Consider the following 16230-nt stretch of genomic DNA (forward strand, 5'->3'; position numbering starts at 1 on the left):
AAACGCCTTGAGGATCCTAATTACGAAAATGTATAATAATGAAGGCAAATTTCCGGTACTGAACGAAACCCTAACCCCGGAGTAAACAAAAACCACTTCCTTCTCCAGTTACATAACATATACACCTAACGCACTGAAAGTTGACGATCTTATGTAAACAAGGGAGCATGCACATTCACGATGGGACTTTAGTGATCGGTCATGCTCGCGTCAGATTTTGGCTTTTTGTTGGGGGACCGAAGCTGAGGTTTGCCGACATGAGCAGGGTACCGATACACTGGCAATCCCTGCTTATAGGGCTGAGTTTCTCTTCCATTTTTTCTGGATTGCAGTGATCACGTTTGCAATCGAGATTGGGCAGATTCCATCTGGGTGGACTTGCAAGACCAGGCCCCGGCCTTACACTAGAATAATCTCTCCTGTGCCCCGCCCCGCCGGTAGCACTACCGTGACTGGTGCAACGGTACGAGACTTACCGTGCCTGGCGTCAAACAATACCATTTAAGGGTGCCAATAAAGGTGATTCAGCAGGTGGGGTACTGTCGAAACATGATGATCCAAATGGGATATCGCTTGCTGGAAGATTAGCAACACTTGAGAAACATGTCTCGCTTACTCCTTGCTGAAATACCGTGGTGATATGATCAGGACGGTGGTGAACATAACTGGCCATGGTGGTCGAAGTGACATGTTTTCGATGCTATCTATCAACCTTTAATTCAGAGCCTCATAATTTTTGTGCGTGTTGAGGAAATAGTATTTTTTCAATAATTAAGCTAACATAACTATACACGGTTGTCCTGCATTAAACTGGATACATGTATAAAGGCCTGCATTTCTGTTCTGTGCGGCTTTATTCTTATGGATTGACTGTCCTTAAACCTCATAATCCAAATAATTCCGGAACTGAAAAGATTTTGAAAACAGAGGAAATTGTTTCATGGTTTGTTCTAGAATACTTTTGGTTTATATGCATCAGTCCCATGTGTACCAATCCAGTTGAGTGCTTCTGTTGTGGGCGTTTCATCAAAGGCGAAAATCATGCAATTGTAGAAGCGCGTTTATAAAACCATTTTATTATATCTGAAACATTTCATGTGATTGTAATATACAAAAATACCATTCTTGGCTGCTTCAAATGAAAATATGAAGTATATGGCTGTAATCTAAACAGATGGTAGGTACTATACGACCGGCGTGACCCGCAAAGCACGTACGTGTGCGAGTCGGCACACGGCCACGCTAAAGGGACCTTTCCATATGCGCGCGTCAACACTAGCGCCAAGCGTGTCCGTCAAAATCGCGCCGGCTGGCGGTACTGGTGACCCCAATTAGAAGGTGACCTGCGTTTAGTGGAAGGATTTTCGCTATTTACTTTGGAGAGTGTCTGTCAATAATCTTATGTTCCAGTAGTTTTGTTGTAGTTTTAATGTAGGTCGAAACTCCAAACAGTAGTATTTATTTTCATCTTTCAAGTGGCCGAATTGAAGCTAGTTTGTTTTCTGTTGTAGAAACCGTGGTCCATAGATTCATGTATAGACTTCTTGCGTTCACATTCTTTTGCAAATTTGACATTGTTATTTTCACTATATCAGAAATTCTTAAGGCTGTTTTCTTATCTGTTTAACGACAAACATCAAAAAATTTGGTAGGATTGGAGGATAAAATGAATGTTTCAAAAAAGAGAACTCTTTTCTTATGCACAAGTCAAACGATAACAAGTTTTCAGGAGTCAGCGATTCACATTATATGAATGGTGTGACCCAATTCACCTTTATGACATATAATGCATGAAAAAATTAAAATGAATTTATTTGTGCAGAAAATGCTATTAGTCCCGTGTCAAGAAGAAACAAACGGAATTCCTCCTTTTTTAAATAAAACTTTTGTATTGTCTATAGTTTATGCGTTTTTATTCTAACAAATTCGTTAACTGTCGTCGCTCAACTCGAGAACGGGGCATGGGCATAAATGGGGTGGGGGTTGGGGTATATACAGGTACCCTCCACTTTTTTTTGGGGGGGGGGAGCTATTGAATCATCCCCCCACTTTTTGTGATGAGCACAAAACTTAAATCGAATTGTGAAGAATTTTCAGAATCTCCCAACGACTAAAATATTTGCAATAAAAAGGGAAAGTAATTTAAAAAAACATAACTACATTCTGATGTAAGATTCTGCATGAATTTGATACACATTACAGATGTAAATCATATTCATGAACATCGCCCCCATATCGTGTATATGGTGTCGCCCCTCCCCTCATGGGAGGACGGACCTTCGAGGGGGATGCACCTCCTTGTACAGTTAGGCAACAGATCGTCATAAACATTGCAGTTAGTACTAATCGCCAAAAGATCACTAAACTAGCCGAAATTTTACCTAAGCGATGTTGGAATCTTTCAGCCAATTTCTAACTCGGTATCGGTGTGAAGGTTACACTAAATATGCATGCTCTAAATCTAGTGGATATTTAAAAAGTGGCATATATTTCCATTTTAGATGAAATAATTATGCAGCCTAAAATGTAGACTTCGTCAGCTCTAGAACATTTCTGCGTTGAACTGGGGGTTGAACTCACAGATGATCTGCATCGACTTTTAATCTGAAACGATTTACCAACAAAGCACCAGAAATAAAATTAGAAGAGATAGAGAAGTTAAGCTGGCTTTTTTGTGATAAAAATTGTGAAGAGAAAAGTTCCTTGACTCAATGACTACTCTCTGAGTGCATAAGAACATCTGAATTTTGGAGGAAAATTGCTGGGGCTGAAAAGTAGACAGGGGGTGTCCTTATAAAAGCTGCGTCTGAAACATTTTGCTCCGGCTTAAAGGATCCAGGAAATGACTTTTTCTTAGAATCACTTTTTGTGTATCTCTGTACTCTTCTTCCATGTATGAAGACTGTTTGACATCTTTTATAAGCTACGTGAACTGAACGGTGCACTTTTTCATACATTAAAAATTGACCAAGCATTTCTGGACAAGTGAGGGCGCATTTGCTTTGATGTAAATCCAAGAAGACATGGTTCAAGTCGCATGTTTTCATGTTCAAATTGTGAACCCCAAATTTGCTATCTGGGCACATTTCTGTGAAAAGGATTTTTGCTGGATTATTGCCAAATACTTACACAGCCGTAAATTGCCAAAGAAAATGAAATCTCCCATAGCAGTGGTTAAAAAATTCCAGAAATTTTCTGTGCACAAATAGTGTAACATTGAGATTCAGTGCCTTGGATGATATCATATGCTCATGAATATGCAAATATATTAGCATAAAAACCTAAAAAGCATCAAAATATGGGTTAAAATTGCAAAACAAAAATTGAAAATCAGGTTAATTGAAACCCAAAGATGCAATTTCAAGGGTTTTTAGTGACATTTATCACAATATTTCTATTTCCTGGTTCCTTTAAATACACCACCCATTACGGGTGCATGCTTCAACCACTATCACAGACTCCTGTCCAACAACAAGCCAGTAGGAAAGTCAAGTGGACATGACCCCAGCTGCCAGTGTTGATAGCAGTAGCACTTTTAAAAAAATACAGTTTTGGCAATGTGTTTCAGTTAACTTTCTTACACTTCCCAACGCAGCTGTATGATCGTCTAAGTAAAAGTCGGTTCCACAGGCTAACGGCTTCGAAAAGAAACTATTAGGCCTATGCTGCATGGTGGGCGCAAGTTGCGGGGTATAGGGGTTCGTCTTCCTGTTCTTTACCAGGGTGGGCATGGGCTATTGAACCCCCCGTCACTTTTCATGGAAAGGGAAGAAGTGCAATTTTAAAGAATTTTTCCCAGACAGAGAGAACAATTAAAAATCTATAACTTGACCCCGCTGCTTTGATTTAATATTTTAATGTTTCTTAGCTTCTTTTGTTAACTGCGCATCGATGGTTCACAAACGACTATGAATCGCAAGTCTTGTAGTTGCATCCCTACCAACAAAATGAACACTCCTGACCAACATATGGCTCTTTTCAACCGATGAGGGGGTGCTTCTGCTCAAGGCGGATCATTCTTACCCCATTCACAAATGACACCGGCATCTTGACTGTGGCTGCATTGGGGCTCCTCCCAGCACGAAGACGGGCAGTCTAAGATGCTACCCTCTGATCCAGTGCACGCCACACCGTCCATGTGGACGGGACCGCTGCCCTGACCGAAGTAAGCACCGGATTTGGCGGCCTCTGCACCGGGGAAGCCCAGCATACGACAGACCACAGCAGCGTCGTTGATGTCCCAGTCATTGTCACAAATGCTTCCCCAGGTGTTGTTACGGTACACCTCCACGCGACCGCGATGGTTAACAGACCCTCCCGCCAAGCGAACGATTTCTGATGAGGTTAAAGTGAATACGATAATCTCGCAATTGGCTTAATCACATGACAGTCCAAAAGATGCGAGTGGAACACTGAAAATTCTTTGGCAAACATAACCAAGAAAATAACATTTTCAAAATTATTCCTGGCCTCGTTTGAGATAAAACAGTATCAATATTTAGTGTTGGTATATGTCCAGTTTCAGTACTTTGATAGTCTTCCATCTTGTTTGAATCAGACTGCCAGAACCGCCAAGTTTATACTCTCACCTTGACCATTTTCACAAAGTTTTCTTATGCCTTTAGATGAGAATACTTTTCTTGATAGTCCTCTCATCAAGCTGTTGCACACTGTTTTCATTACCGGCGTTATATTACTTGGGAACAGATTTCATAAGTCAAACATTTAGCCATAAATGTCATTGCGATTAGCCTACGTTGTCAATTGTCATACTTTTAGCCATATCTGCGACAAAGGGTAGAATGACAACGAAGTTCAATAATACAGTGCCGGACAACAGTTAAAAGCAAAAGTTACGGTAGCGAATGACTAGAACGATGAAAATACGAGAAAAGATTAAGTTGATGAAAATGATGAGGGGATACAAAGGAAACAAATGTTTTGCATGAGGAATGAGGATACCCAAATGAAGACCTACAGATAGTCTAATGGTCTATAGTCAAACTGCCCCCGACTGGAAATAAAGAAAGGGGAAGATCTGGCTCCAGAGAGGAAGTTGAGCCAGGCTTTCATACGACAATGTCGGAGGCGGGAAGGATTAAGAGGAAGATCTGCACCTGTACACTGTCCGTGAGAATAATTAAAGTACTGGCTCTTTACTGAGGTAGTTCCGTTGTCAGTGGACCCCCTCTCAAGACCATGATCCGGCTCTTTATTCCTGATGTTATTTTACATGCAAGAGTGTGATTGTCTTTAACTGTGAAACGTACTCGTAACATCGGGTCGGCAAACCACCGTGGCGACACGAGAGCTGCTACGCGGCTGATATTCGTTGCAGACGAACGGGCAGTCCACCAGGCGATTCTCCGTGCCTCTACAGGCGACTCCGTTCATGACGATCGGGAGGTCAGTCCCTGCCGAGCTCGCCCCAGCTTGAACTGCCTCTAGGAAAGGGTGGTGTTGGCGGCAGGCAATATTGGCGTCGCTTAGATCCCAGCCGTTGGAACTAACGGCGCCCCAGGTGGCTGTGGACTCGTGGTAGATTTCCACACGGCCGCTGAGGGCGTCATCACCGTCCACTAGCCAAAGCATTCCATTTGATACTGTACAAAGACAAATGAAGTAGGCCACGTAAGTTTTCCATCTGAGACTGCCGATATAACTATGAAACGCACGATAACGGTCACACTCCATCGTTCAGAAAAAGTAATCTTGACAATTACGTTATTTGTCACGGTCAGTAGTTCTTTGAGCTTTATGACCGACTGAATAGCTTTTATTTTCAGCTTCACTGATGCAGGAAAGTAATTGTACACCCGTACAGATAGTTTAGGTTTAGAACGAGCACGATTTGCCACTCATTTAAGGTTTGAATCCCGGGTCTCCTGTTTTAATGCCAATACAACTATTCAGCTATAGTGACGGAACCTGGCAACATCATTTGTGGATCTGTGGATCAAGCAAACCCTTCCCGAGCTTTATGTTAATGCGATAAGAGGAAGTCGATTTCACTTCCTTTCTTCCAACATAAGCACCAAAACATAAGGCCTCACTTCATTAATTAAGGTGTACATCAAGGTTACGTCAAGACATTTCCAAGTTTGGCCTTCCCAAAACAATTTTGGCCCTCTTCCTCCGAAATGGGGATCTTAAAAACAGCTCTTATCAGCTTTGACCTACTGACATATGTGTGACTTTGTTTGCAAATGATATTCAAAAGAAAACGTAATAAAACAAAAAACCAAACGACCACCACAACAAGTCAAATCACAAACAAAACGAAAAGAAAAAACAAGAAAAAAAATGTAAAACGAAATGGATGGTTTACGGTATTCTTTTAAAGTATGAGTGTTTTAAATCATAATTATTTGCTGACAATATATCATTTGACATTAGTAAGCATGTATTACCTGGACACCCCAGCACTTCAAATTTCACTCTGTAATACTGATGAGTCCAGGTCTGAGGTAATATACGAAGATATCTTGCCATCGGTACCACGGGGAACGTCAGATTTTTGGATTCTTCGCTTTCTGCACGAAACTGGAACCGGTTTATAGTGACAGTGGACAGTGCTTTTATTAACAGTGTTCAAACTTCAAATGGCACACCTCCCACCAAAAGAAACTATTTAAGGGTTAGCATTTGTATGGGCCCCGACCGGGACCAACAGAGGGCGTCACTTTCCTGGGAAAGGAACCTGCTTATTTGGTTGGCACTGCACTTCACTGGTTCAGGAAAAACTATGAGATGCATTTGTTGCAGTCGTGTCGCTGCCAATAAAATGAACACTTCCAACCAAGCGGCGAGGGGTGTTTCTGCTTATTGCGGATACTGCTTTTGTCACCCGAATGACCTAATACGATGCATACAAAACAAATTGGAAATTGGTCTAGTTCCCATTTCAAGTCTACACATTTCCCTACTCTGTTTCTTAGACACCACTGGAAGCTCTTGCTGAAAAAATTGCAGATATTAAAGAGTGAAACATCCTTTAACGAACAGGAAGCGCCAAATTTAAAGGTGCACTTTTTCAACATTGAAATTCATGGGAAGTGCACATCCACATGGGCATAAATCCCGAGGGGATGGGGGCGATATATCCCCTCCAACGACTAAAATGCATTCAATATCACTCCAAAAAAGGATAAACAATTTAAGAAGCCATAAATATGCCATTCTGGATGCAGATATTACAGATGTACATTAATATCATAAACATTGACATAGGGTCATATTGTGTCACCCCCACTTTTCAAATTTCATGTCACCCCCCAACCTTTTAACCATCCCCTACCCCCCCTCAATTGCTGACACAGGTTTACGCCGCTGCACATCCACATAATCCCGTGTTTTTGTACTAGTTTGGTGATCAACTTTGCTTGGACTGTCATCTTTTCTGTTGTCTGTCCATTGTTGTTACTCTCTCTGTTGTTTTTGTGTTGGTTCAAGTAATAATGCGTTTTCCTTTCTTACCGTGTCGCATATTTAATATGACACTTTTAACTATCTTCCGAACGATAAAATTTATGGCCAACATTACCGGCACATTTCTATTGATGTACTCTCACGGAAAAATATAGAAAGTACTGCATTAACTGTCTCATTGACGTGAATGGTCATGTTCCTCGTGATTCATACAGAAAAAATATTTTGTTTTTATTTTTACGTCATACTTACGTCTGATTGCAAATTACAAAACTAAATATGGTTTAGGAATTACAGTCACCCATCTGTTCGTTAACTGCAGGAATAGTCAATTCCGTGTGTTTCATCAGACTTACCCGAACAGCAGTTCCGTTGGTGTCAACGACGTCCTGCCAATCTGACCCATTCACTCTGGTTTGCACAGTGAATGAAGTAACGTGCCAATCGGATCCTGGCTTTCCCTGTATCACGATCCCAGTGACGGCTACGTGCCCACCAAGATCGACCTGGATCCACTGGTTAGGGGTGCAGACCACTAATTCAAGTGAGAATTTCTGACCAGCTCATTAGCATTAAAAGTGCCCCCACAGTATCTTTTGAAAAAGCAGATTGTTTGGCCCCCAAAACGGTGAGATTGTGTAAATCGTTGCCAGGATCAACTTCCTGGGTCTTTGAGCTTTCACATGAGGGCAGAAGGGCTGAAAACTACGGTTGAAAAATGGTCCTAAGTGCCCGAGAAAGTTGAGGGTTGCCACTTGAAAAATGGCTGCAATCAGACTTCGGAAAAATCACTTTTTGGGGGGTGATTTTGTTTTGTGGGAATAATTAAAAATGTAATTGGTTAACCCACAAAAAATTGAAAAGAAATTGAAAGATAAGTGACCAGACAAGAATTTCACTTGTGTTTCAGAAATCTCAGGGATGTCGGCGTGCATGCTATTGGGCCCTGAACGGTGCTGATTTTACACTGTTTTCAATGGGGCTTGAATTAGTGGACTGGACCCTATATTTCAAAATGGCGGCGTCCATGCAGTAGTGGCGGCTGGGTTTAAAATTTATCCCTCTTGTTTACGTTGGTCCTGGCAGTGGTGGAGAGACCACAACAAGCCATGAATAACAGTTTTATGGATTATGAGACATCAGAAATACTGGATTGTCGGACACAATAAATATTCAGGTAATCACATGAGAATTATATATGAACATGTGGAACATGTCACTTTGTAATTGTTTGTTTGTCGGATTCAAGAAATTCTTTGATTAGGATGGACTGAATGAAACCTAGAAAAGCCGGATTCCAACCCTAACAGAGCGTAACCCTAGCGGATGCCAACCCTAATGAAGGCTAACCCTAACAGAGGCCAACCCTAACTGTGGGGGGGGGGGGTCCGGTTCAATTTTAGATGGTCAAGTACAGCCTGGGCACCGACTGACCAAGCCGTGGATATGCACAGGTGACTCAAATTTATCGAGACACTCTCCTTGGTGATTTGTTCCACTCTTGTGTTGGAAGTGCCCTATTTTGGGCTCAGGTTTTCAACTCTTTGGCTGGAGCCTCTCAACTGGAGTAATATCCGACGGTGAGCTTTCATGTCAAAGCATGGCCAAAGTTTTACGTCTTTCGTGCACTTGGCCGCTACAGTTGGCAGTGTCTAGCCTGGGTAACCCTCCCCATTATCTGTAGCAACAGGTAGTTGAAGCTGCTCATGTGAAAAGTGTAATTTTCAGCTGCTTACTGCTCATTGTATTTGCACTAGTTAGTGTATATAGGCAGTCTGCAGTAGTTTGTGCACATTTGCTATAGGCTGACCTTGAGCATTTTCTCTCCATATGCAGCCATTAGACAATTTTTTTTCATTTTTTCTCTGGAATTGAGGTTTTTGATGCATTCTCAACCATTCAGTGTAGTTTGGTGTGAAAAACTGAAAAATGGGTGTATATAAAACAGTCCGGAAACCATCCCAGCCCCCTGGGGAGTACGTGGGTACATGTTGCTATTTCCGTCACAAACAAGTATACACAACCATCATCTCTGCCTTCTCGTACAACCATGTTATACTCGTGGCTGAGGTGAGGCCAGTGGGGATAAAACAGACTTGCCAAAAGTCGCAACGCATACCCAAGGTGGGATTCGAACCCTTGATCCCACGGTCGGGAGTTACAAACCGTAACTATAGGCCACTGGGCCACAGGTCCCCTGTGAGTATTCACTAACGGTATTCCCCTGTCACTCGTCCTTCGGCAGATCATTCTCAACTCGATGCACAGATACCAGCCTCGGGTGCACATCGCTAGGAAGGCGGACGCCCACGCCGGCGCAATGGCGCCCTCACTGACGTCACTGAGCAGCAGCGAGCTCAGGAGCTATGAGTTTGCCGAGACGGCCTTTACAGCGGTCACCGCCTACCAGAACCAGCTGGTAAGTGAGACTGTTGGAACGTGGCCGCTTCTAGCAATGCAGGCGATTCACACTAGTGCGCCTCCAAGAGTTTGAAACGCGTTGGCCAATCACAGTGCGCAAAATCTGTCAACCCATTTCGACAGAAAGCGTCGACAAATTTCGCGCGTCGGGATTGGCCAACGCATATCAAACTCTTGGAGGCGCACTATTGCGAATCGCCCGTATTAGCCCACTGCACAGAGTCACCAGAATTTCATAGGAACAACAAACAAGGCTGCACTTGCAAGAAAAAGGACTCTTATTAGTCGTTATTATGAAGGGTTGAGTGTATAATATGCGCAGTAACCACTTTGACATCATTGTACTCGTAGGTTGACCCATCTACTAATATAACAACTACCAGTAACATTAACCGGAGATTATTCCTCAATATTCACCCAATAAATTCTCGAGTGAGTACAAAAGTCATAGCTGTTACCCTACAATAGAATTACAATTACAACACGGCTGTCCACACTTTTATACAGTTATATGATATAATTCTGGGACTCATAGTCATATAAATGTGTTAATATAAATTGAAATAAAATGGACACAAAATCATTTTGAATGTTTTTTGCTAACAGAGTGGAAAAAAATCGTATGGATTTTGACAAGCTGTTTATGCGGCCAGTGTAGCCTTTCTGTACAAGGGCCTAGGGAGAAGTATAGACTTGATTTCAAGCCAGGGCTGCTGCAGAGACTAACGCCTAAATGTACACTCTATTAATTAATAAATTTTGTACTGTGGCTAAAAGTATGTGGAGGTACTTCAACCGTCTGAGAGTTTGCATGGGTAGATTGCATGGGGAAATGTGATTGAATCGTCTAGTGTTAAATTGACACTGAAACACCTCTCGCATTACCAACAATTGATACCGTACTATCTTTGTTATTTGTTGCAATTTTCCTGACCAGATCACTCGACTGAAGATTGACAGCAATCCCTTCGCCAAAGGCTTCAGAGATTCATCCAGATTATCCGATTTTGAAAGGTAGTTCCATGTTTCATATTACATTTACCCCTGTCAGTAGACTCCACGCAGAAGCTCCTCAAATTTGTTTAAAATCAACACAACATGGAACGCAGTGAGAGATGATGAGCCACAGAACATTTCAAACCGAACGCATCACTTAATCCCATTATCCAAGCGCATTCGCTGGACGTTGCTGAATATATTGTAAATTACTGTACTTGCAGCGCAGTTTTATCAATGTGCACCGTGCGCATGTCATAGACACGCACAAGGGTTGATCCAGGGGCAACTGTCGAATTAGAATTCGAAAACAAAAACATAATGACACCAGGCCATATGGGCAAAAATCCGGGGGGGGGATTGGTGGGGTATATATCCCCCTTTTTGAGGGGGGGGCCTATTGAGCCATCCCCCACACTTTTTGTGGTGAGCAGAAAATTAAAATGGATGGCGAAGAATTTTTCAGACTTCCAACAACTAAAATGCATTCAAAAGAACTAAGAGCAATTTTAAAAAGCCATATGTCATTCTTAATACATGCATGTATTACAGATGCACATTGATATCATAAGCACCACTCTCTATATAGAGTAATATTCCCCCCCAAAAAAAATTTCATGTCATCCCTCACTTTTCCCCATCTTCCATCCCCCCAAATTTCCAGCACAGACATACACCACCGCCACTCGAAGAAATCAAGGGTTACCAGCGCTTTTTACTGTTTCCACAGAATTGCCTTGTAGTGCTGCCAGATTGTATGCATTACCGGACGGCCCTGTACAAGTTGTTTACTTCAGCGATTAGTTATCCTTCGCGCTCTTCGTGTTCATTAAACCGCCGGCTACCGAATACCAATTACCACGCTAATGTTTTTGATAACATTCGAAAGTGTTTACGTGCCATAAGCGATAATCTCGATAAAACGTTATCTCTAAGATGCTTTCAGGAGACTATAACAACACTGATAAGTTTAACTGAACTATCAGGCTCGCTGGAAATTTGAGAGGTAGTTTTTGGGGAGAAGCGAATGCCTCGAGTTTGGTCTAAACTCACATTAAGCCTTTATGGTGGTGAATATTGTGACGCCGTCAACGGGCCTTCGCTCATTGCTATTGAAGACGATTACTGGTAAGTTTTGACACCCGGCAGACCAGACTTGAAAGGCTATCTCTCCAAACTCGCGCCCTCTTGACAAGGCCTCCACATCCTGCTCATGCTGACGCCTCTTAAGATGATGCACGTGCATCATTAAATTTGTCTTAATCTTTCCTGCTCCAAGCACGCTTCATCGATGAATTCTCTTATCGGCGGTTCTACACTGTCCGCGTCACTGTGGATTTTCAGGAATCTTAAAGAGCATTTTAGGACACTACAGACAGTTTGCCATCATCTGCGCTCGCTTTCTTATCTACTGGATACCACTTCTCAGCATAAAATGAATGGCGGGTCCAGTCCTGCGTTGGTGGAAGATCAAAATGAGCAAGTATTCTAAAGGGGGGGGGGGTTGTGCGGGTGTTCTACTTCCCCTTGTGAAGACCTGGCTTGTTCGATTTTTAAAACGCGTTCTGTCGCCGGTTGAAGTTCCAATAAATATGCTGACTATGATAGAATTAAAAAATTAATTAACCATAGGTCCTATAGTCCGGTGTACTTCTTGCTTTCACACACACACACGTACTTATGTACATGTATAACTTAGGTGGTTTTGAAGAGGAAACTCTTAGGTTAATGATGCTTTTTATTGCATCTTTTTTTTTTTTTTTTTGCTTTTGGCAATACAGCAATGTTCCCTAGTAAACAGAGACACTCAAAACGGAGCTTGTGTCGCTTTCCAGTAAAAGGGTTTACACCCCGCAGCATGCTTCTGTGATAGCGCTGTCAGCATCTCCTTTGAAATAACTGTAATACTGAAATGCCCGTTGTGTGATTTCAGTATATCAACCGTTCAGCCTCAGGCTAGAATCCAAGCGGGCACTGCCTGACTAATTTTCTGCCGAATGTGCACAAATGCTGCATGGTCGTCGAGTGGAAGGAACGTAACTGAACGCACCCATGTGGTGGAAATGACACTGAAGGGTCCTCGGTCGACAGCGATGTTTAGCATTTACCATTGAGGACGTTTATATTCATGATGTGTTGGGTGGCCGAAAGCAAACTGTCTTCTGCTTTGGATACTAAAATCGTTTTTTTTGTGTGTGTGTATTTTCTCAAAGAAAGATCCCCACCACGATCTAATAAATGTACCCAAATAAATAATATTTCTGCTCCGCAATTTTTCAAGAAAAGAATGCCTACTAGAAACCTTATCATGAAAAGACCAGGAGAATAACGGTAATTTTTTTTCCCGTTCAAACCTCCAAGCAGAGAGCGAGTGGAGACGCTAATACAAGAACACACGTATGCGCGCTCGCCAATCAGGCCACATGAGGGCGGCACACTCAACGGAACGGACGGTAGCGCAAGATATGGCCTATCCTGTGGTGGTGCCGTGATGCCGCACAATTTCCAGGAATGCACTGACGCTGGAAAAGGCCTCTTATCCTTTGCTGAACAGTTCCCTTTAACGGAAGAGTTCTCAAGGAGTAAGTTCATTCTTCAAATTTAGTTGGAGTACCTCTTCATATTTTCCATTCAAAGAAGAGGAAGAGAAAAAAAAACCCAAGAACACACTGTCGCACCATGTGAAAAAAAACTACAAGCGTACTAGGGTCCGCTCGTTGTTTTTTTCCACAAGCCTTCGGGGGCAAACACCGAGTATATAGTGTTATAATACACGTCGGGCAGGGCAAAAATCCATAATCAATGAGGTGTAGTTTGTTTTCACCTGAGTAGCGTGAACAGGGATTGGCGTTTCTTGGTTTTGAGTAAATATACAGGCATTTCGAAAGTTGATGTACCAAGTTAAGTTCTCAGCCTCCTTGGAGAAAGCAGCTAAGCTTCATGTAAGCGATCCCTGCTTGACTTCAAACCGAAATTTTACTCTTTTATAATTTCTAACAGGAGTCAGCGCATGGAGGGGAGTTCCTTTACTGCCCATTTCACCCAGTGGCCTCTCATTCTACCCTATGTATTCAATGGTATCGTCTTCAGAGCAAGATAAAACCAGCTTCGATTTGCGGTCCGTGAGACGTTCTATCCAGGAGGACGAGTGGTTTCCGGTGTCCCATGCATTCAGGGAGTCTCATCGTTACCACAAGCATCTGGCTCAGGGCCCTTATGCTTCCATCAAAACGACTAGAAGTGCGTCTACATTATTTGCTCCGCCCTCTCTTGTCCGTTGATAGCTGATCACAACTCCCAAACAGCGTGTTTGATTACTTATCCGTGGTGTGGTCACCGTGTAGAAAGGCACATGTAGAGCCCGAACGAACTTGGTTATTTGAGGTGTTACTCCAGGGCCGGTAACGAGGTCATGCATAGATTAAATTTGCAAAATGAAATCGAATTGTCAAAAGCAGTGGACATTCAATCTAACTTCAATTTTCCTTCACGTTCTCCTAAGGAGCAATGTTTTCAAATAGCGTTGTGAATTACTTCTTCGACGGGTTATGTACTCAGGCGATACCCGATCAAGCTCTTGCGCAAGTAAGTGCGGGGAAAGTAATCGAACGCAATGTATATACACGTATCTGCGCTGTTCGTAAATTAAAGAGGGCGCTGCTTGTCCGTCCGTTTTCATTTGGCGATCATAGTGCACCAAGGTTTTAGACTGGATCCCAGTTGGTTAATACACTTTGGAAGGTTGAAGCCATACGTTGGATGGTGAGACCACGGACGTCATATGAAAAACAAATCTGCATGACTTGCAATGCTCTTGTATCGTTGAAGCCATCGGTGGCCATCTTACCATGCCCAATACACTGGTGATATTTGGCTCGCATAGCAATGTAACCATCGTCACCACGAACGATTTAGTTAACTCTGGCGAGCAGGCCTTTGTATTTCCTTTTTATTAGACATGGTAAGATGGTCTGCCATTTATCTGCTCTGCAAAGGGTCAACAGAGGGTGTACTTTCACATTGTGACGATGATCGTAACGAGGCAACCTCGTTCTCATGGGTACGATCTTGCCGCGCCATGTTGGTTCCTACCATTCCTTGCGCGATCTAACCCTGGTATTGTATAATTTAATATTCCATTATTTGGGATACATGTATTCAAATTAGCACTTTAGTCAGTGTGTTTACGTGTGACGAAGATTTACGTGTGCGTGACTTTCAAGAGAATACGTGGTCGCGAGCGTGCAGCTTTTGAAATACGCGTGGGACTGATTTCACATGTATGTTTCTTCATCATGAATAGCCAGTCAGCGTCATTTTCGTATTCTACACAACCAGGGGCTAGTGAAGGGACGCGCACGCGGCCCATGGAGTCGAGGTTGTACTGGAGTGGACACACGAACAACTTGTAACCGTGCTGAGGCCGCCGACGTGCATGCATGAAACGTGCACGAGCGCACGAGACGTGACGGGCATTTAAATTAATGTGACGAGCAGTCTTTTAAGGGGCCCATTTTAGACCCCCCCTTCCCCCTGTACGCATGGCGTACGCAGTGGCTCCAACCTCCCCTCCCTATGTACGCATACACATTCCAAAATTCCGGAAGACGCTCCAGGTCATTGTGTCATGAGTAATGTTTTTGTTTATTATTATTATTAACGGACGTTGGCGCTGGAGGATAAACGTTGGGGTGGATGGAAGGATACTGTGTTTGAATTTCGACGAACAAAAGCTTTTTCTGCTAGTTATTTGTATGAAAATTGTATTGATATGATGAAACTTCATTACAGGCAAATTTTTGGTTTCCGTACGGTACGACTAGCTTGACTTCCCCCTCTGTACGCATGGGCTGAGTTCGGGCGGCTTTTTCCCGGATGTTCACAAACAGCTCGATTTGTTGTTGGTGGGTCGGCCGCTCGAACGCCGGGAACAAACAACCGATTAGCTAGTTAGTGACAAGCAACATGCAACATGGCAGCGTCCATGTAGGCTACGTTATTCGAGAGTTAATGTTTGGATGGGCTGAATTCTTTTCTATATAAGCATATATATTTCTGTGTTACGGAAAATAATTAGTGTTAATTTTGCAAAACTTCCCATTGTCTATGGCTTTGGTAGCCATCTCTCTACTTTTTGCTGCTGTTCAAAAATCAAACTCTCACGAGTTTTTCCGTGTGTTCCTGTAAAACTCTGACGAGGAGGTGGTGTGTGATCCTGTTCCGAGAACAGTATTCTTGAGTCGTGGTCCCGCCGTTTGAGCGCGAGAACAAGAAACATGTCAGGAACAGGCCGCTCGAACTCGACCATGGTGTACGTAACGGGACCAACCGCCCCCCATCCTCCTTCGTTCGTACATATTTTATGGACGGCCCTTACCTCACGCA

At 42.9% G+C, this 16230-nt stretch overlaps 2 protein-coding genes across 3 annotated transcripts; one reads left to right on the top strand and one right to left on the bottom strand.

Annotated features, from left to right (window-relative positions):
* Positions 1-1667: 1667 nt before the first annotated feature.
* LOC110977214 (neurotrypsin-like) lies at positions 1668-7945 on the bottom strand. Its single transcript, XM_087133636.1, has 5 exons — positions 7785-7945; positions 6411-6543; positions 5271-5603; positions 4024-4335; positions 1668-2604 (listed from the first exon to the last, which is right to left on the bottom strand). The coding sequence occupies exons 2-5, from the start codon at positions 6490-6492 to the stop codon at positions 2600-2602; spliced, it is 732 nt and encodes a 243-aa protein (XP_086989762.1). The 5' UTR covers positions 6493-6543; positions 7785-7945; the 3' UTR covers positions 1668-2599.
* Positions 7946-9624: 1679 nt separating this feature from the next.
* LOC147800106 (T-box transcription factor TBX20-like) lies at positions 9625-14397 on the top strand. 2 transcript variants are annotated; one of them, XM_087133491.1, is made up of 4 exons: positions 9625-9847; positions 10787-10863; positions 13210-13427; positions 13846-14397. In XM_087133491.1, the coding sequence occupies exons 1-4, from the start codon at positions 9689-9691 to the stop codon at positions 14124-14126; spliced, it is 735 nt and encodes a 244-aa protein (XP_086989617.1). In that variant the 5' UTR covers positions 9625-9688; the 3' UTR covers positions 14127-14397. The 2 variants fall into 2 exon arrangements, with proteins under 2 accessions (XP_086989617.1, XP_086989616.1); XM_087133490.1 differs by having other exon boundaries at positions 9627-9847; positions 13207-13427.
* Positions 14398-16230: the final 1833 nt, after the last annotated feature.

This window comes from Acanthaster planci, linkage group LG02 (assembly GCF_054643075.1).
Source record: "Acanthaster planci isolate LZ-2023a linkage group LG02, COTS_SCS, whole genome shotgun sequence".
NCBI lineage: Eukaryota > Metazoa > Echinodermata > Asteroidea > Valvatida > Acanthasteridae > Acanthaster > Acanthaster planci.